Source organism: Eucyclogobius newberryi, unplaced genomic scaffold, assembly GCF_026437365.1.
Source record: "Eucyclogobius newberryi isolate DKJ021-1_F unplaced genomic scaffold, fEucNew1.0.hap1 SCAF_14, whole genome shotgun sequence".
Lineage (NCBI taxonomy): Eukaryota > Metazoa > Chordata > Actinopteri > Gobiiformes > Gobiidae > Eucyclogobius > Eucyclogobius newberryi.
In genome coordinates this window covers 31,444,917-31,466,956 of record NW_027315768.1, presented here as the reverse complement: position 1 = coordinate 31,466,956, position 22,040 = coordinate 31,444,917, and the positions used below count along the sequence as shown (strand labels likewise).

At 42.0% G+C, this 22,040-nt stretch overlaps 1 protein-coding gene across 1 annotated transcript; it reads right to left on the bottom strand.

The window, feature by feature from the left end:
• Positions 1-2,317: 2,317 nt before the first annotated feature.
• Positions 2,318-21,058, bottom strand: hacd2 (3-hydroxyacyl-CoA dehydratase 2). The gene is made up of 7 exons (XM_072445248.1): positions 20,849-21,058; positions 12,652-12,769; positions 11,456-11,474; positions 9,191-9,279; positions 7,571-7,692; positions 5,343-5,521; positions 2,318-2,408 (listed from the first exon to the last, which is right to left on the bottom strand). The coding sequence occupies exons 1-7, from the start codon at positions 20,974-20,976 to the stop codon at positions 2,326-2,328; spliced, it is 738 nt and encodes a 245-aa protein (XP_072301349.1). The 5' UTR covers positions 20,977-21,058; the 3' UTR covers positions 2,318-2,325.
• Between the last annotated feature and the right edge of the window lie 982 nt (positions 21,059-22,040).

Below are 22,040 nucleotides of genomic sequence, written 5' to 3'. Positions count from 1 at the left end.
ATTTTAAAAGCAGTAAAATACGTTTGTAGAGAAACTTTTTTTGACTTTTGTAGGAATGCAATTTAAAGTTATGATTATTTTAGCTGTCGACGAGTCAAACTATCATTTATATAGTTTTTAAACACATTTTTAACCAAAAGTGTATTATCCATTAAAAAACTGCAGATTTAACTTATTTCAAGTTTGTGACTAATTTTTAATCATTTTTTTGTCACGTTCGTCAACATTATTTGCCATTATGACTTTTTAAAGCTAAATTATCAGTCAAAAATGTCTTTGAAACCAGTGAAATATTAACAGTCTGTATCAGGGGTCAATCTTTCCCCCCGGAGAGAACAAAAATTAGGCATTTAAAGGTCAATTTTTAATTATTAATCATATGTACAATTCTTAAATCCTCTGAAGCTCCTCGTAAAGAGAGTTTCACGTTTAAATATCCAGAAAAGATACTTTAGATTACATTTTGAATCGAAAAACACTGGCCCATCGTCAGCGAACTGCTATAACGGCCATTAATTAGGGTTTTTAAGAAATTTATCACACTAAATCTACACATTCTGTCCTTTTCTATACAAAACCTGCAGATCCCGTACTTTAGACTTCAACAAACGCGTTCAAATAAAGCGAATATCGTGTTAAGTTATGGAATTTCATACGTGGCTCGAATGTAACGTGTTATTAATGTGTTTGAATATGAACTGTGGACTTAATAACAATGGAAAAGGCAAATAAACACAAATTAACAGGTGAATAATGGATTGGAGCCATGCGGGTACGAAACAAAACAGATTTATTGATCGAGGAATGTCATAATTAAACGTAAAAAGACTTGAACTTGAGCAGTAAATCCACAAAAATCAACTAGATTCAATTCTACCTGAGCCTTTTCTTTAACATAATCCGACAAACACAGACCCGTGCGCACGCAAACAATGTGAAATGAGTTCAAACCTCTTGAATTCAGAATAACTATCTGGATCAAACCGGTTTAGCCGCGTTTTAAATTATAAATGGACATTTTTGGACTCGTTTGAACACTTTTCTCTAAATTTACACATTACAAAAATCAACTTTCACAAACCTTAATAAGCACGAACAAAGATTTAATTCATAAAGTTTATAAAGAACGGCTGGTTTACACTTATTAACATTAACAGCTGCATTTTGTACAGTAAGTGGTTAATTTGGTGTTAATTTTAATGTATTTATTCAGCTTTTATCAATGTTTTATTCTGCAAAACCTTATTCTGCTGCTAATTGGACTTTTACTAACACTTTATTGTTAATAAGCCGCTTATTACTGCTCCTTATTACATATTCATGCACAAAATGTCCCGATTTCACGAGCAAAAAGGCAAAAATGAGCTGTAATTTCATGCACAACACATTACAAACGCACTTATTACCAAAAGCCTGTTTTAATGTCATAATCAATCAATCAATCAATCAATCAATCAATCAATCATAAATTCATGAATCATAAAATGTGTTAATGTGTCAGTAATAAGCAGTGAGGAGGCGTTTATATCAGGAAAGTGTTAGAAATGTCATTTAAATAAGACATTGAGTGATGCCGTATGCAAATGAGCAGTATGCAAATGAGCAGTATGCAAATGAGCAGTATGCAAATGAGCAGTGTGCAAATGATCAGCCAGTTACATGGTAATAAGTGTACTCTAAAATAAAGTGTTAAAACGTAACCCCTTTATTACTAATAAGTATAAACCTGAATCATTGTTAAAGTAAAAACAAAACAAAATAAAGTATTTGTTCCTTATGAATTATGAAGTCTTTGTTCGGGCTTTATTAAGGTGAATTAATTCATGTGTAGTTATTATAAAATGGCACCAAATTCAAGAAAAATACAAACTGTCAGTCGATTTCATTGCAAACTGCACTGAATTAGAATTAAATTAATGACAAACAGATAATTTAGATTGAAACGAGAAATTAATGTTAAAAGTTAGATTTGATGTCCAAAAACCCCCAAAAAACACGAATAAAATCCACGATAAACCTTCTGAATCCACGTGACGGTCATGATTGTAGGTATTTGTTGTTTTTGTCGTAGAAAACGCCCTTTGCTGACATCAAACTGCTACTGCACCGGCTTCTGCCATTCGTTCATAAATAAAACCATCAAAATGTGGATTCCGCCAGCATTTCTCCCATAATAACTCAAATAAATTACATTTCCCTTCAGTTCTGGCAGTTTTTTTGTGTGTTTTCCTTTTTTTGTAGTGTCGTAAATGCTTTGGAATTTTTTGGTCGATTTTTTCTTTCCTTTTTTTGGGAGTGATTTAGTGGTTTTTGTGGTTTTGCCGCTCACTCCACTTTGGTGTAGTCGTCCACGTGTCCCAGCACCTTCTTCCTCTGTCGGATCATGTGGAAATACAGCTGAGGAAACACTGGGGAGAGAAAACACAACACAACGTTCACTACAACCGCGTTATTGTACAATCTGTATGAATAAAACAACAACTAAAGCAAATACTGAGGTTTTAAACTGAACTGAACGATGCTACTGCTCCTCTGAACGTTTGAGGTTGAATATAACACTTAGTTCGGTGAATTCTGCTTCATTGTGATAATTCAGAGCCAAAAAATTATGATCGTGACAGATTTAGAAGCAAAATTACCGTATTTTCCAGACAATAAGTCGCACCTTTTATCATAGTTTTGACCGGGGTGCGACTTATACTTATATTTATACTTATATACTTGTACTCCAGAGTGACTTATATGTGATATTATTTGTTATTTTCACACTTGCAACTGCATTTCATACTGCAGTGCATTTTTTGGCTGGTGAGACTTATACTCCGGTGAGACTTATACTCCGGCGCGACTTATACTCCGGCGCGACTTATACTCCGGCGCGACTTATACTCCGGCGCGACTTATACTCCGGCGAGACTTATACTCCGGCGAGACTTATACTCCGGCGAGACTTATACTCCGGCGAGACTTATACTCCGGCGAGACTTATACTCCGGCGAGACTTATACTCCGGCGAGACTTATACTCCGGCGAGACTTATACTCCGGCGAGACTTATACTCCGGCGAGACTTATACTCCGGCGAGACTTATACTCCGGCGAGACTTATACTCCGGCGAGACTTATACTCCGGCGAGACTTATACTCCACTTTTACTCCGGCGCGACTTATACTCCGGCGAGACTTATACTCCGGCGAGACTTATACTCCGGCGAGACTTATACTCCGGCGAGACTTATACTCCGGCGAGACTTATACTCCGGCGCGACTTATACGCCAGCGCGACTTATACTCCAGTGCGACTTATATATGTTTTTTCTTCTCTATTATAATTTTTTTTATACTCCGGTGCGACTTATAATGCATTTTTGACCTTTAAACATGCTCTCCAGAACCGTTAGCTTAGCATTTCGTTATAGAACAAAAAAGGAAAAAACACTTGGATCTCTGCTGTTCCCCACGGCATTGACTGAGTTTTGCAGCCATCTACTGGCTGCAGAGGGAATTACACAACTTAATAATAAACGATAGGAACGTTTTGTCGGACGTGCTACGTTGCCACGCGGTTCCACTGATCGTGGTTTGACGGCAGAAAACGCTCAGAACGAGTCCGGAGATGATTTATGCACTTACAAAACAGCGAATTATGCCGTAATTGGATGTACGTTTTGTCAAATTGTGCCCTTATTATGATTTATTACTATTATCATTAATATTTTTGTTTTACTCTCTTGTTTCGTGTTTGTGTATTTCAAAAATCGAGGAAAGAATAAAATAATAAAAATAAAAAGCATTACAGATCGATGAGATGAGTGTTTTTGACGCTCGGAGGGGAGAGCACTTTCTCACCAGGATTCATCAAACTAGCGTGAATGAAGCTAAATGCTACTCCAGATATGTTTTTAATGCGGGAACAATGTCGGAACAGGGTTAAAAGCTCAAAAAAGTCAAGATTGTCAAGATGTTGGACAAGATTTGTTCAAGAAAACAGCAAAGTATGCAGTAATTGTATGTACGTTTTGTCATATTGTGCCCTTATTATGATTTATTACAATTATTATTTTTGTTTTACTCTCTGGCGGTGCTCCTTGTTTTGTGTTTGTGTATTTCAAAAATCATGGAAAAAAATAAAAAATAAAAAAAACATCACAGATCGAGGAGATTCAGAACGGACTGTTTTTGACGCTCGGAGGGGAGAGCACTTTCTCACCAGGATTGATATGTTTTTAATGCGGGAACAATGTCGGAACAGGATTGAAAGCTCAAAAAAGTCAAGAATGTCAAGATGTTGGACAAGATTTGTTCAAGAGTCCAACGTTTCTGATGTTTTACGGATAAAGTTCACGGCCTGAAACGACAAGCGATTTACGGAGGTCGTGAAAGAGGAAAACGTCATAAGTGAAATCAAACAGTTCCCGACACCTGCTGCGAATCCAATCAAAGCCGACTATCACGGGAACGTCTCGCCGCTCAGAACTCGACACTTATTTTCTGTTTGGTCCAGCCTGTTTTTGTTTTATTTATTTATTTTCTTTAAAATAAAATTATTGTTTTAAATTATTATTATTATTATTATTTATTCGTTATAATAGAAATTTTAAGCAATTTCTGGAGTGTAATAAAAAGGGCTGCAACTAACAATTATTTCAATAGTCTATTATTATTAGCCAATTATTTATTCATTTATTTATTAACGAGTATTTATATTTTTAAATACGTCATGAACCAAATAAAGGTTAAAATATGAAAACTGAAAGCTTCAAGATGGAGAATATTTACAAACAAAGTGTATTATTTATGAAAATTAAAATTATTTACTCTTTTTTTTGACATTTTGATTAAATAACGCGGCCGTCTTTGTTATAGAAAAGGGTAATTTTGCTTTAGCGTCCATTTAGTCCTGAAAACAATTGCTTTTGAGTCACGAATAAATCAATTAATCCCAGGCTTAAGTGGTATCGATCTCAACCTGGTTAAGTAAAGATTAATAAATATTAAGTATTTTAAAAACATTTTCTGGCCGGGGTGCGACTTATACTCCAGAGCGACTTATATGTGATATTATTTGTTATTTTCACACTGACAACCACAAGAGGGCGCTCTAGGCTCTAAGCGACGCAGAAGAAGAATCTGCACTTCCTCTTCCTCTGGAGTTTGTGGAGTTGTTTAGAAGTGAAACAGAGGAAGAAGAATTCAATGGATTTAGTGATTTGGGGTAAAACTGATGCTTTGGTAAACTTGTTAGCATGTTCTTTATGCTATAGTTATCTGAATAACTGTTCATATGTTACTTAAACGTCCAGATAAAGGTCGGTTGTGGGAGGAGCCGCCGGCGACACTCACGTGGGATGTAGGAGAGCATGGCGAGGATGAGGAAGGTGTAGTAGTCGAAGGAGAAGTTGTACTTGTTGGGCAGCGTGACGGAGTAGAGCCCCGTCTTCTGGACCACCGGCAGCGCGGCGTAGATGGTCAGCAGCTCGCCCGTCACGCCCATCGGGTACAGCACGAAGAAGAACGTGTACCTGGCGAAGGAGAGGGCGTGTCAGAGCGTGAAGGCGTGAAGAGGCGGGACCTTTAAAGCCCCCGTGACAGAGAGCGGGGTTTCAGAGTGTTTCATGTTCAAGCTGCTAGCGACACGAGGATTAATATGCACTTTTAAAAATCGTTTATAACAAGTAACAAACAGGTCCAGGCTTTTAGATAGAGACCCGTCTGCCCGTGGTTTGAACGGGGCATTTGATAAATAAATCTTAAGAGAAAAAAAAGGGAATATTGTCATTAAATCAGGCCGGGAAGCATTTGACAATAGTCCGCCATTACAGTTTACAAAGTGAAAATTTGCATGCGGCCCGCTGATTGGTCGACGAAATTTGTGTGCTTGGCTCTGATTGGCTGCCGAGCCGTGGTCCGGAGAATGCCGAAGCAACACGTTTTTTTCGCCTAGTCGGCCCCAGTGTTTTCAAATCCTATCTAAAAGCCTGAACAGGTCGGTGTAATCCATCTTCAGCATCTGTTGTCAAAAGGCTTCACAATACTGCTGTATATCACGGGTAACTTGAACCTTAATCTTGCATTTGTGTTTAAAAAGGATTCTTGTTAGAGCCATGTTGACTCCTCTTTCAAACCATCTCTTCTTTTGCTTAGAGACTTCACCTCACTGTCCACAGAGGAGCAGTTTGTGGCGTTAAGACGCTCGGCGCTCTGAGATGAAGACGCTCGGCGAGATGAAGATGAAGACGCTCGGCGCTCTGAGATGAAGACGCTCGGCGCTCTGAGATGAAGACGCTCGGCGAGATGAAGATGAAGACGCTCGGCGCTCTGAGATGAAGACGCTCGGCGCTCTGAGATGAAGACGCTCGGCGAGATGAAGATGAAGACGCTCGGCGCTCTGAGATGAAGACGCTCAGCGCTCTGAGATGAAGACGCTCGGCGAGATGAAGATGAAGACGCTCGGCGCTCTGAGATGAAGACGCTCGGCGCTCTGAGATGAAGACGCTCGGCGCTCTGAGATGAAGACGCTCGGCGCTCTGAGATGAAGACGCTCGGCGCTCTGAGATGAAGACGCTCGGCGCTCTGAGATGAAGACGCTCGGCGCTCTGAGATGAAGACGCTCGGCGCTCTGAGATGAAGATTAGGATGAACCAGTTTTTGTCTTAAAGTTTGGCCTGGTTTAAAATGAACAGAATATTTTGTGCCGTCTCTAAATCCTTTGTCGTTTTCCAGACAATCCGGACACATGAGCGGTGGAGACTCCATTTCTTGTCTCTAAACGTTGTTAAGAGCCCGAGCGTGGCAACCGCAGCCTGAGAGAGCACTCTGGACATGCGTTTCTGCTGGTGGGCACCTCTTTTAGACCGAGGCTCAGGTAAAACAGCAGCTCTCGCCGGCTCCTTAGCAACAGGCCACAGGGAGAGACACTTAACTGCTGCTACACAAAAGCATAGTGACGGCAAAAGGCAGGTTCACGGCGGCGGAAAGGACGAGAATAGATTTTCCTTTAGAAGTATCGGCGATATAGAGGCACTATACACAGACTATCCATATCGGGATCGTCCAAAGAATGTATATATTTTTAAATGTATTTAAATTGTGTGTTATTTAACATAAATCACCATCAAAATCAAAAAGGAGTAGAGAGAAGAAACAAAATCTTTTAAATATCTGCCAATTCTTGAAAAAAAAAAAAAAAAACACAAAAAACCCAAACACAAGATGGTTCTGAACACATTTTCTTTAGACAACTTGTTTTACGTTTTATGCCACATTTTTAAATTTTTTTATAATTATTTAATTGATAAGATTTGATTGTTATTGCTTCAAACACAGTGATTTTTCAAACTGAGTCCAGATGACTACAACTGAACTATTGCTTCAAACAGTTTCGTAAAAATCCAGAGATTTGGTGATGTTTTTAAATCATAATCCAATGAGTTCCAAACCTTTACTCCAGCCACAGATATTCACACTCGTTTTTGTGTGTGTTTTTGTGATGTTCATGTATGTGATGTGGCCCCGCCCTCGTTTGCAGCGGTCTGACGTGGCCCCGCCCTCGTTTGCAGTGGTGTAAATACCTGGCCCACTTGATGAGGTAGGGCAGGTGGTTGAGCAGGCTGAAGGTGTAGAAGGAATAACGGATGATCTCGGTCACGGTCCACGCGGTGACGAACAGCAGAACGCTGTCTTCACTCTGCACCTGAGGAAGACGCAAGGCATTATGGGAAGGGATGGTGCAGCGCGGAGGGAAACACAGCAGCAGACAACATGCTTCAGCTCACACACTACAAGACGGAACATGACATCGATGTATGTTAGGAAAGACACATTCAATACAGCATTCACATGGAACTGTACGGCGCGATCTCACTTAGAACGAGGCTGCAGGTGTGCAGTAGGACGCAGGGAATGATTGACATGTGGGAGAATTACTGGGCTGTCCACGCCACGAGGAAATGAGACTCAGAGAGAGACTCAGACTCTCTTGGATGTGATTTGAATACCTAAAATGATCAATTTAACACGACAATTTTCCCTTTTCCACAGAAACACACTAAAGATTCCAGTGCATTCCGTCCTCACAGAAATGCACGTGGTTTTAGTACACAACCTGACGGAAAATGAGTGAAAACCTCAGAAAAATGCAACGCTAACGGCCAATACGACAATGCAGTTAAATGTTATTCAGATGGACTCTACAATCCAGGCTTTACTCACTCTGCTCCTCCTCTTGGCTCCATCCACATGGGAAACAGGTCATTTCACACACTACATCAATCTGTGTCGTGACGTACAAAAGGTCAATATTTAAAGCTGGGCAATGTAAATTCATCTCTCACTAAATAATCAGACCCTAGTTTACGAATCGGAGTGAAGTCGAGCTGCAACTAACGATTATTTTAGACGTTTTAGAAGTGAAACGAGACTGAGACTTTTCTAGACTTCGAGACTTGTTCGAGACTTGTTCGAGACTTGTTCGAGACTTGTTCGAGACTTGTTCGAGACTTGTTCGAGACTTGTTCGAGACTTGTTCGAGACTTGTTCGAGACTGTTCGAGACTTTGAGACTTTTCAAAGACATGATTGACCGAAGAAAAGTTGAAATATGCCGACCTGAGACGTCCAGATGGAGAATATTTACGAATAAAGTCTGTTGTTCATGAAAATCGGAAATTGTTGTGACGTTTTGATTGACAAATACCACCGTCTTTGTGATAAAAAGCTACACTTGTGCACGTTTTAGAGTCTGTAAAGTCCAATATAACGATTAAAATCATGTTTCTGTTGTCGATTAATCGCAGCGGGCCAATAACGGAGGTTTGGTTTTATCCATATTTTTGTCCTCTTTTGGGTTATTCCTGGTTTGGAATTATCATATTTTCTGGAGTATAAGTGGCACCAGCGAAAAAATGCATAATAGAGAAGAAAAAAACATATATACATCGCTCTGGAGTATAAGTATAAGTCGCACCCGGCCAAAACTATGAAAAAAGGTGCAACTTATAGTCCGGAAAATACGGTACTGTAGCAATGATTTAGTCCCATTTTGGACCAGTTAAAGCCTGAAAGAGTCATCAGATCCAGTCGTAAAACCAAAACCGAAATATTGTAATATACTGTACATGGCCCAGCTCTAAATCTACAGAGCATCGTTTTCTATTATTGATGATTGTGACATGTACAAAAGGCAGGAAGTACCTCTCTGACGCTGTGAGTGACGGCCCACGTGAGAAAGACCCGGGACATGACCTGAAATCCCGTCAGCACCACGGACGACGGCACGATCCCTGCAAATTACACATTTCAATAAACGACAGAGCGTTCATCGTTCAGCGTATTGTGCTTTAACACGCGTATTATGGAGTATTTCTGTTGTTATTGGGCTTTAAAACGCACTCTTGAGAACGTTTACTTTGGCTTTTCTCATGTTTTAGAATTTGAAATAACGTTAAAGAAAATACACGTTAAAATGCCTATGATAAATGACAAATATATTTTAATTTAAGCTTTAAAACGTGCTCCTGAGAAGATTTTTTGGTCTTTTCTCATGTTTTAGAATTTGAAATCACGTAAAAAGAAAATACACGTTAAAATGCCTATGATAAATGACAAATATATTTTAATTTAAGCTTTAAAACGTGCTCCTGAGAAGATTTTTTGGTCTTTTCTCATGTTTTAGAATTTGAAATCACGTAAAAAGAAAATACACGTTAAAGGTGCCATAACGTGCTTTTTTTCACGTTTCGTAGTCTATCCTAAGTGTATAATTGATAATAATAAGTGTTGTGCAACACCCTTAACATAATAGTTAAGAAATATCACCCAGACCTTGGACCCCCTCACCAACCCGTAAATGCAGACGGCTTGGTTTGATATTCGCCCCCACCCTTGCGAAGAGCGATCTGGCTCCCCCGCCCAACCCGTGACGTAGTCTCAGAGCGTGTGTGCCCCGCCCACCCGTGACGTAGTCTCAGAGCGCGTGTGTGCCCCGCCCACCCGTGACGGAGTCTCAGAGCGTGTGTGCCCCGCCCAACCCGTGACGGAGTCTCAGAGCGTGTGTGCCCCGCCCAACCCGTGACGGAGTCTCAGAGCGTGTGTGCCCCGCCCAACCCGTGACGGAGTCTCAGAGCGTGTGTGCCCCGCCCACCCGTGACGTAGACCCACAGCTGTCTGCTCCGCGCTGCTCCTGCCGCGCGACTGAGTGAGAAAGAAAGAAAGAAAGAAAGAAAGACTGTCTGTCTGTCTGTCTGTCTGTCTGTCTGTCTGTAAAAAAGTCTTACGTCCGTCGCGCTCTTATTTCCTGGTTTTTCGGTATCGGATAGAACTTCTCTCTGTTTATTTTCCCGGTTGCTGCATCAACTGCCACATAAACCTTCACCATTGTGATAATAGTAAAGAGTACGATATCATTAATGACGTTTTGGGCCTCTTTGAACCGTGTTTCCTCGTAAATCGAAGCAGAAAAACTCTGGGGCTTGTAGGGAGACGGCAGCGCGGAGCCGGGGGGGAAGGGGGCGGGAGGCGGCAGGTGGGAGGGAGAGGCAGGTGGAGAGGGGGGAGGGGGAGGGGGGATGATGACGCGTGCCTGTGGTTATGACGCGGTGCTGTGAACACCCCCCGTCAGTTTGGAGATTGGAGGAAAGGAGATAGTCTGTAATATAGCTAAACACTGCGGGAATCAATCAAAAAAACACTCTGGGTACATATATGAAGCACAAATAGCAATGTAAGAAGGTTAAAAGCTCTGAAAAGTCGATTTTGCATGTTATGGGACCTTTAAAGTGCCTATGAAACATCCATCCATTTTCTACCGCTTATTCCCTTTCGGGGTCGCGGGTGACTGGAGCCTATCCCAGCATGACAAATATATTTTAATTTTGGGCTTTAAAACGTGCTCCTCAAAAAGCTTTTCTCATGTTTTAGAATTTGAATTTGTGTAAAAGTATATACACGTTAAAATTCCAATGATAAATGATAAATATATTTTAATTTTGGGCTTTAAAACGTGCTCCTGAGAAGTTTTTCTTTGGCTTTTCTCATATTTTAGAATTTGAAATAATGTAAAAGAAAATGCATGTAACAATTCCAATGATAAATGATAAGTATATTTTAATCTTGGGCTTTAAAACATGCTTTTTTGTCTTTTCTCATGTTTTAGAATTTGAAATAACATAAAAGAAAATACACGTTAAAATGCTTATGATAAATGACAAATATATCTTAATTTTGCTAACAATTATACACATTTTATCCCAGAATAGCACGTTTTTTAGGTTTATAATTTCACTTCCTGTTTGTAATTGATGACAAAAACCTCTGATCACTCATCTTATGTCACATTTTGTTTCATTTGACAAATACAAATCTGTTCTTGTTGATCAGGACGTTTACAGTGGCGTCCGGGACGAGCTGCTCTGGAATATATATGATAATTATACAACAGAAGTGGGAGTAGAGACTCACCGACGGCGCAGTGCAAGATCTGAAAGAGAAAAAGAAGAAAATACACCATTACTCACAAAAGCAACGGGCTCAAGCGCTTCAAAACAACTAAAACACTTCTTATTCTGCGCACAGTTCAGCTCGGATCGGATTTAAACCTCAGCTCGGTCTGAAAGAGAGGATATTGTGGCTTTTATTTGAGCTTTTTCTGGCATTATACATTGACTTTAATTACTCAAAGTGCACGTGTGCTTGAGTGACGTGTTGTTTTTCCATTTTCAATCCAGTTTACGCCTCGTTTTTGCATCGTTTAGAAGCCGATTAACGCTTAATTAACAAAAAACCTGGTCTAAAACAGGTTCTCGCGTGATTATTACAAATCTTGTGATTTTAGGAGCGAAATGCAAACGGAAATTCATAAACGAGCTGTATTTTCTGAGTGAAAACAAGATGAAAAAGGTCAAAGTGACGATTATTTTTGTTGTCAACTATTTAGCAAATCATTTTTAATTAATAGGAGAGTCAAACGATTATTTCTATTGTAAAATGTGACGTTTTAAATACATTATCGACCAAATAAAGGTTAAAATGTGCCGACTGAACACTTCTTTATACAGAATATTTACGAGCAAAGTGTATGAAAATCAGAAACTGTTTATCCGTTTTTGTCATTTTGATTTAGTAATGTCGCCGTCTTTGTTATAAAAAGTCTTTATGTTTGTGTTTTAGAGTCTGTTTAGTCCAGATAACGATCAAAACATGACTATGATTATTTTAATTAACAAAATGAGTGAATACTGTTTTGATTTGGTTGGTGAAGTAATGAGCTCGTTTTATTCCCATTTGTCACTGAAATACATGAATAAATTAATCTAACAGATTTATTCACTTAAATCTACACAAACAAATCTGACTTTTGTTGTTTTAAGACATTTCTACCAAACAAAAGCTAAAAAAGTCAGATTATTAATCTTATTTCAAGAATTCCTGATAAATAAAATGAACTTACTGCGGATAATTTCACTTATTTCATGGACATTACAAGGTGTAATTACCGTATTTTCCGGACTATAAGCCGCACTTTTTTTCAAAGTTTTGGCTGAGATGCGACTTATACTCCAGTGCAACTTATATATGTTTTTTTCTTCTCTGTTATGCATTTTTTGTCTGATACTGCGGAAAATACGGTATATATTTCTTTGCTAGCTTGTCGTTACCTCGAGGAGCGCCCCCGTCTGGAAGAACTTGAGCGGTTTCTCGATGGAGTAGTAAAGCCCGTGGTAGCTGCCCCTCGCCAAATACGCCCGCACCAGACCCACGGCGATCACCAGCCACCTGCAAACACAAGCGACGGGGCATGAGCAGGTTATACGCACGAAAACCTGAGCACAATGGTAAGAACTGCAAAATAATAATAATGATAATAATAATAATAATAATTGGGACAGTTTTAGGGGCAAAATCAAGTATTTTTAATTCACTCTACAGTCCCAAAACTACACTGATTGTAAACTACTTTCTACCACATCAATCTGGCTGTTTTTGATATTGATTTGATATTGTGATGTTCCCACACACGAGACAAGAGAATCCATACAATTATGATCATGGTTATTAGGATTATTTTTTATTATTATGATTGTTTTAATGATCATTATTTTTAATTATTAATATTGTTTTTATTGTTGTCGTTTTTATTATTATTACTACTATTATTTGTTGTTTAAATTATTATTATTTTGTTGTCGTTTTAATTCTCATTGTCATTTTATATATATATATGTCTCATTTTATAATAATTGTCTTAAATTATTGTTTGTTTTATTTTTGTTATTAACTTAGTGAAAGACAAAAAAAAAGTTAATTTTGACAAAAACAGATAAAAAGTACTTTGGACGCATTTTTTGGACTTCAACTGAATTAAAAGGACTTGATTTTGCTTTCTAAAATTGCAGGATTATTATTTTGAAGCTGTTACGGTTCAACTGTGACCTGAACGATCACGCTAATCTTCAATAAAGTCAATAAAAACATATGAAACAGAAGATGTGCTCACAGCTTTACAAAAGACAAACAAGAAAGAAACATTCATTTTGCGTTTAAATTGGGGACACGGCGAGCGAGTTGTCTCGTCATCATCTTTGACCCAAATCCTGAGTTTTTTAACAAACAGCATGTCCCTCCAGGGCTGCCATAGATGCAAAAGTAGGTGGAGGTCTAAAGTTAGAGTTTCATCATTTGCAAATCACAAAACGCCAGAAAAAAACCTCCAGAAAAGACTGAAACAACAAGCACAAAATGCAAGTTATGCCAGAGCTTTATTCTATTTACCCGTTTGATTCTTTACGTTTATGGTCATTGTTCATTTGAATATCAGATCTGTCATTTTGGTCCATTTGCCTTATTTAAAGAGACACCGCACTCAAAAAGACGACACTGTGTTTGTGGTTAAAAGCTTAATTTACACAATAAAATATTCCAAAAATTAGTTGTTTCTTTGGGTAATTTATGCATAAACTTTGACTGAAATGAGTGTCCCTAGTGTGATGTCATTTTCCACAGATTTGTCCACGTTTTCTCCACAAATACCTCCTCAATTGGTGTAAAACTATAATCTATATGTACAACAGGTATAAATACACCAAATAAAGCAAAAAGTAGAAAATCATAAAAAAAAGGCATAGGCACTTTAACCCACGAGGCGTAAACTGATGAGCAGAAGCACTTTAGGGGCTAAAATTGTCAAGAAAAATCAATTGATCCAATAAACTAGATTTGATTTCATATCATCAAAAGCTTTTTTCTAATAAATTATATATTTTTTTCCATTTTGATTTAATAATGTCACAGTCTTGGCCATAAAAGCTCTTTTCGTATGTGTTTTAGCGTCTGTAGCTCCAATAACTACTGCGATTATGACTTTATTTGATAAATTTTTACCCGTTTGCGTGTGCGTGTGTGTGTCTGTGTGCTTGTATGTGTGTGCTTGTATGTGTGTGTTCGTGCGTGTGCGTGTGCGTGTGTGTCTGTGTGAGAGTGCGTTTCCATTACACCCGACACAAAGCTCTTTCTGTCCCACCAGGCTCGAGCCACAATGTGATCCGACCGGTTCGGCCGCGACACAAACGACACTCGCCTTCGACTTGTGCAACAGTCGAGGAAAAACACGGCGGCGTGAAACTGTGCCGAGGTTCACGATGAAGCGCGGCGTGAAACTGTGCCGAGGTTCACGATGAAGCGCGGCGTGAAACTGTGCCGAGGTTCACGGTGAAGCGCGGCGTGAAACTGTGCCGAGGTTCACGGTGAAGCGCGGCGTGAAACTGTGCCGAGGTTCACGGTGAAGCGCGGCGTGAAACTGTGCCGAGGTTCACGGTGAAGCGCGGCGTGAAACTGTGCCGAGGTTCACGATGAAGCGCGGCGTGAAACTGTGCCGAGGTTCCCGGTGAAGCGCGGCGTGAAACTGTGCCGAGGTTCACGATGAAGCGCGGCGTGAAACTGTGCCGAGGTTCACGATGAAGCGCGGCGTGAAACTGTGCCGAGGTTCACGATACGGCGCGGCGTGAACCTGTGCCGAGGTTCACGATGAAGCGCGGCGTGAAACTGTGCCGAGGTTCACGATGAAGCGCGGCGTGACACTGTGCCGAGGTTCACGATGAAGCGCGCGCGGCGTGAAACTGTGCCGAGGTTCACGATGAAGCGCGCGCGGCGTGAAACTGTGCCGAGGTTCACGATGAAGCGCGCGCGGCGTGAAACTGTGCCGAGGTTCACGATGAAGCGCGCGCGGCGTGAAACTGTGCCGAGGTTCACGATGAAGCGCGCGCGGCGTGAAACTGTGCCGAGGTTCACGATGAAGCGCGCGCGGCGTGAAACTGTGCCGAGGTTCACGATGAAGCGCGCGCGGCGTGAAACTGTGCCGAGGTTCACGATGAAGCGCGCGCGGCGTGAAACTGTGCCGAGGTTCACGATGAAGCGCGCGCGGCGTGAAACTGTGCCGAGGTTCACGATAAAGCGCGCGCGGCGTGAAACTGTGCCGAGGTTCACGATGAAGCGCGGCGTGAAACTGTGCCGAGGTTCACGATGAAGCGCGGCGTGAAACTGTGCCGAGGTTCCCGATGAAGCGGGCGTGAAACTGTGCCGAGGTTCACGATGAAGCGCGGCGTGAAACTGTGCCGAGGTTCACGGTGAAGCGCGGCGTGAAACTGTGCCGAGGTTCACGGTGAAGCGCGGCGTGAAACTGTGCCGAGGTTCACGTGAAGCGCGGCGTGAAACTGTGCCGAGGTTCACGGTGAAGCGCGGCGTGAAACTGTGCCGAGGTTCACGGTGAAGCGCGGCGTGAAACTGTGCCGAGGTTCACGGTGAAGCGCGGCGTGAAACTGTGCCGAGGTTCACGGTGAAGCGCGGCGTGAAACTGTGCCGAGGTTCACGGTGAAGCGCGGCGTGAAACTGTGCCGAGGTTCCCGGTGAAGCGGGCGTGAAACTGTGCCGAGGTTCCCGGTGAAGCGGGCGTGAAACTGTGCCGAGGTTCACGGTGAAGCGCGGCGTGAAACTGTGCCGAGGTTCACGGTGAAGCGCGGCGTGAAACTGTGCCGAGGTTCACGGTGAAGCGCGGCGTGAAACTGTGCCGAGGTTCACGATGAAGCGCGGCGTGAAACTGTGCCGAGGTTCACGATACGGCGCGGCGTGAACCTGTGCCGAGGTTCACGATGAAGCGCGGCGTGAAACTGTGCCGAGGTTCACGATGAAGCGCGGCGTGAAACTGTGCCGAGGTTCACGATGAAGCGCGGCGTGAAACTGTGCCGAGGTTCACGATGAAGCGCGGCGTGAAACTGTGCCGAGGTTCACGATGAAGCGCGGCGTGAAACTGTGCCGAGGTTCACGATGAAGCGCGGCGTGAAACTGTGCCGAGGTTCACGATGAAGCGCGGCGTGAAACTGTGCCGAGGTTCACGATGAAGCGCGGCGTGAAACTGTGCCGAGGTTCACGGTGAAGCTCGCGCGGCGTGAAACTGTGCCGAGGTTCACGGTGAAGCTCGCGCGGCGTGAAACTGTGCCGAGGTTCACGGTGAAGCTCGCGCGGCGTGAAACTGTGCCGAGGTTCACGGTGAAGCTCGCGCGGCGTGAAACTGTGCCGAGGTTCACGGTGAAGCGCGCGCGGCGTGAAACTGTGCCGAGGTTCACGGTGAAGCGCGCGCGGCGTGAAACTGTGCCGAGGTTCACGGTGAAGCGCGGCGTGAAACTGTGCCGAGGTTCACGGTGAAGCGCGGCGTGAAACTGTGCCGAGGTTCACGGTGAAGCGCGGCGTGAAACTGTGCCGAGGTTCACGGTGAAGCGCGGCGTGAAACTGTGCCGAGGTTCACGGTGAAGCGCGGCGTGAAACTGTGCCGAGGTTCACGGTGAAGCGCGGCGTGAAACTGTGCCGAGGTTCACGGTGAAGCGCGGCGTGAAACTGTGCCGAGGTTCACGATGAAGCATTATCTGGACAATATGTGGACTGTGAACCGTTAAGTCAACCACAGTTACGTCATCTGCAGCTCGAGCAATAAAACATTTCATCTAGAGCAGACCTGCCTTTGTTTACTTAATTATTACTATTTTTACAACTACATGATGATGTTGTTGTTGTTGTTGTTGTTGTTTTATGGCGGTTGGCATCCAATTGTTGCATTACCGTCAGACTTTATTCCTCAGACTTTTCGTAGTCCTCAGACTGTCGTAGTCCGTAAAAGTACTCCTTCCATTGCTTTGGTTGTTGTTGTTGTTGTTGTTGTTGTTTTATGGCGGTTGGCATCCAAGTGTTGCATTACCGCCAGACTTTATTCCTCAGACTGTCGTAGTCCTCAGACTCTGTCGTAGTCCGTAAAAGTACTCCTTCCATTGCTTTGGTGTTACAAAGCCCATGAGGTCATGATATGTCTTTGTGACTAGAATAGTTGTTGTTGTTTCAGAGACCAACCGGCTTTATTCCAGGGAGACTCTTCTTCATCTTCCTCTCCTTCTTTGACGTTCGGTGCTTCCACCGTACAGCTTTATTCTTCAGGCTTCATTCTATAGGCTTTAATATGTCCACTGATGTCGCCGCTTGGTAGCCGTGCGTCTACGAGACTGGGCGAGGACAGGAGACCACCCCCACCCCCATCTCGTCACTCTGATCACTGACTCCCCACAAGCAGACCCCCATCACTCCGACTCCCATTTAGCGCCTTTAGCCTGTTTTCTATATCTGCCCAATCAAGCTCCTTTGTTCCAAGGAATCTCCCTGCAGCTTTAGCAATGATCCTGATCCTTTCAGTTCTGCTTTGAGTCTGAGCAGCACAGTTTACAACATCCACCATAAAGAGTACAAAATCCTCTCTATCCACAACCAGGGTATTCTCATTAATTCTGGAACCTGCACACTTGGGACCTCCACTCTTGAAACCTTCACACTTCTTGGGAGCCACGCTGGCCTTTCTCATTTCGCCCTGGCTGGGAGCAGCGCTGGCTCCTCTCTCTGTATCTACTCTAAACTTGTTACATGAAACTTTCTTGACTGCATCTGCATAGGATATACCTTGAGAGACCTTTATTTTCTGCACCTCAGCAGCTCTTTTGCTAAACCTGCATCCCCCGTAGGCAGAGCTATGTTCTTCCCCACAGTTACAGCACTTCAGTTTTGCTCCCACGTCACACTTCCCATACTCATGATCTCCTGCACATTTACCACACCTTTGCCTCCCTCTACAGACTGCTGCAATATGCCCAAAGCGCTGGCACTTAAAGCAACGCAGGGGCGGCGGAACATATGGCCTGACGCTATAGCACATGTACCCAATGAACACCTTACTAGGCAGGCACCTCCCTTCAAGTGTTACCATTACCGACAAGCTGTCACATCTTACCCCAAACCGGGTCACCTTCAAACGCCTAGCGTCCACCACCGTAACTCCCGTCAAATTCTCCTTAACTTCATCCACAGACGTCGCCGTAGGGACACCTACGATAACTCCTCTGACCGTGTTTCTTTCAGCATTAGACACAAGAATGTCCTTTCCACCCAGACGTTTAGTTCCAATCGCCTTCCGTTGCTGAACCGCGTCCTTGCACACGACCAGCAGGGAGCCATCTCTAAGGACACTTGCACTCTTGATCACTCCCACAGCTACAGTTAGGCTCTTTGACAATGCCACTGAATTCCACTCCTTAAAGGATGCACTATCCTGTGCAAGCTTTATGATCACCTTACAGTCTCTGCTCTCACTCCGGATATCAATAGCTTCAGCCTCATCCTGCTGCTCATTCCCAGAACCCTCGGACGAGCTAAGGGACTTTTTACGTTTCCGGGCACGTGCAGGCAGAAAAGGCTGCTCCTCCACGCCGTCCAGAACGTCTTCCATCCCCGATCCACTCTCCTCCGCCATCTCCCGTCTCTCCAGACCGGGTGTTGAGCAAGGTCTCCTCACAGTTTTGTACTATATGATGTTGTTGTTGTTGTTGTTTTATGGCGGCTGGTATCCAAGGGTTACATTACCGCCAGACTTTATTCTTCAGACTTTATTCTGTGTTTCAAAGCCCATGAGCATTCCATGGCTCGAGCCTAACAAGAATAAAGTCTTTAATACACACATGTAGTACTTTTACGCAAGAATACAGACACTCGCAATGGCTTCAGCCTTTGCACATGATCTAGTTGTAATTGAAAGACTTGTTGCTGCTGGATTTTCCAATTAGCTAAACAAACGTTACTCTGACTGTTTATTCACACCAGAGAAGGTCAAATACTCCTGTGCTCGGACCAGACGAGGAACTGTGGCCCATTTTCTAATCTACGCCAATGAATTCATGGACCGCGGTGAACCTCACGGTCAACACAGGGCGGGGGAGAAGTGTCTGGCCCGAGAACACAACAGCGACCGCACAAGATGGCAACTATTACGTCCAGAATGTGTGAAAACCGTTGGTTTTCTGGGCCCCAACAGCTTGAAAACTGAAATTAGAGATGGGGCCAGATCTCGCGCCAAAAGATCCCAAAAAAGAAAAAGGTTAAAGCTGGCGAGTTGTATTTTGAGAAGCTTTTGTTCTAAAAATCAATGCAAAAAAAAAAAAAATCAAAGTATAAATAATGATAATACATAATAATTCTAATAAAAATATATAAATAATGTAAAAAATATAATTGTAATAAAAAATAATCAAATAAAAATATATATAAATAATTATAATAGTAAATAATTATAATAAAAAATATATAAATAATAATAAAAAATAAATAATTTTAATAAACACTGATAAAATAAAATAAATAAAATCTCATTCTCGTGGACCCGATCTCACAGGCATAATGTCTTCCAACAAGCCCTTAATACAACAAAAATGCCTTTAACTGAGCATATATAATATACATTTGAATCCAATGTTAGATTTACAGGGCTGTGACATCAATTTGAAGTTGAACCACCACAAAACCTCAGCTTGGCGTCCCGAGTCTCACAATGGGAATCATGCTTCATTATTCTCTTTTCTGTCAGCGCTGGAGACTCGTCAAACACAATTAAACTCACACATGGCATGAGCCACCGCAGATCAGCTAATCCTAAACCGCTAAACATTTGCATCGGCTTGTTCTAGGGTTCAAACAACAGTCATCATTTGAATAGGTGGATCAGTCTTGTTAGGTTGCACTTATTGACAGAGAAAGAGCTTAAAAGTATACAACCCGCTCTGCTTTAACTCCACATACAGCAGCACGCTTCACATTAGAGCGGCAACTAAGAAATAATATAGTAAGCAACAAGTCAGCGATTCGTTTTCAATCAGTACTTTTCTATGCGTAGGTTCCAAAGCATAACACGGTCTGAGAAATTAACGTTATGTGACTGAAATTGAGCCGTAATTCCATGAAAATGACGTGGAAAAGGTGTAAATTTGATGAAAACACTCTTTTTGTTCATTAATGTGCTCCGTCGGGTCCTCAAACTACTTCACTTTAGGTTCATCTGGGTCAAATTTAGCAAAAACACTGACCGATTGGCAAAATTATCGTTAGTCGCAGCCCTACTATATTTAGAAAAAAATAAAATAGTGCGACTGTAAAGACACAAATAAAGTGCACAATGAATAAAAATCAGAAAACGTCAATGCGTTTTTAGAGTCTGCATAGTCCAATTAAGGATGATCAAAATACAATTACGATTATTTGAATAGTCGACCAGTCACGATTATCTCGATTAGTCGTTGCTGCCGTATTACACATAAACATAGACGTCGACTGCATCGTATTTACTTTCACATTTTTTTTGTATCCTTTTAAAATTATTATTATTTATTTATTTAAATTACGGTAATTTTAACCGACGACGAGCGCACGTTTGACTCGACCATGATCCCTGAGTCTTTAGCCCGCACGGGGTTAGCTCCAGGACAAAAACACGCCACTTGCCCCGCCGTCATCACCACGTTGTAAATGACCAGGTACGCCGTGGCCAGAGCCCCCGGGCCCCTGCGCTTCTTCTGGGCCACATCGGGGCCGTGAGCCGCTCTGCTGGTCCCCGCCGCAGCTGCCGACATGTCTGCTACAGCCCTCTGAACGCGCTCGGTCAGCTCCTGGAGGATGGTTGACAGCGGCGGCTCGCACTCCGGAAACGAAGAGCGGAGACCAAACCGGAAACAGAGACTCAAAGCGAGAGAGCAGTTTCATGTACTTCCGGTTTTGTATCCTCGAATTTTTTTTTTACCGCTGAATATTAGAGCTGCAACAATCATTCGACTAATCTTGACAATCAACTCTGAAAAAAAAAACGTAGTCATAGTTTGATAAACGTAATGTTTATCTTAAGCTAATCTTTATTTGTCCCACAATGGAGAAATTCCAGAGTTGCAACACAGATTAGTTACAGAAGTAAATAAAACAAAACAAAACAGATAACTTATAAAAAAATTTTAGAAAAAACTCATTAAAAAAAAATTCTTATACTCTTATTTACAGCTGTTTTATGGAAACAAAATAATGCACAAGGATGATTGACATTATGTCAGATAGACTCTAAAACACATGGATTCTCTTCATTGGCAATGGCAAAAAAAAAAACGTTTCTGATTCCGATCTGATTCTGATTCTGACATACAAAAAAAACTACATTGTTTTTTTTTGTACGTCAGAATCAGAATAATGACAACATAAATACAATATAAACTAAGGTTAAGGTTAAACTTGATCTAAGGTTATTTGGCCAACTTGTTCTTGGAGATTGTGAACACCACCATGTCTTTTCTCTCTTCTTGCACATTTTGTTTGTGGTCTTAAAACCTGAACTGGGTCTATTTTGTTTTTGTGATAGTATTACATTAGAAGTCACCATTTCACTAGTAATTAATCAGTGATTGAGAAAACCTGTAGCCAACAATAATACAAATGAACAAAGTTAATTTTTTTTTCCCTTTTTCTTAAACGGGTTTATAATAAAATGTGTACTTTTAGTTGTGGCCGTTAGATGTCAGCATTTAACCAATAACTGCTTTGTAAAAATGTTAGACGTGAAATAAGATACACAATATTCCATGTGAAATCATTGCATATTCAATTTGGTGTTGTTGCTGTGAACTACGTAACGAATATGTGTCTATTGACATTT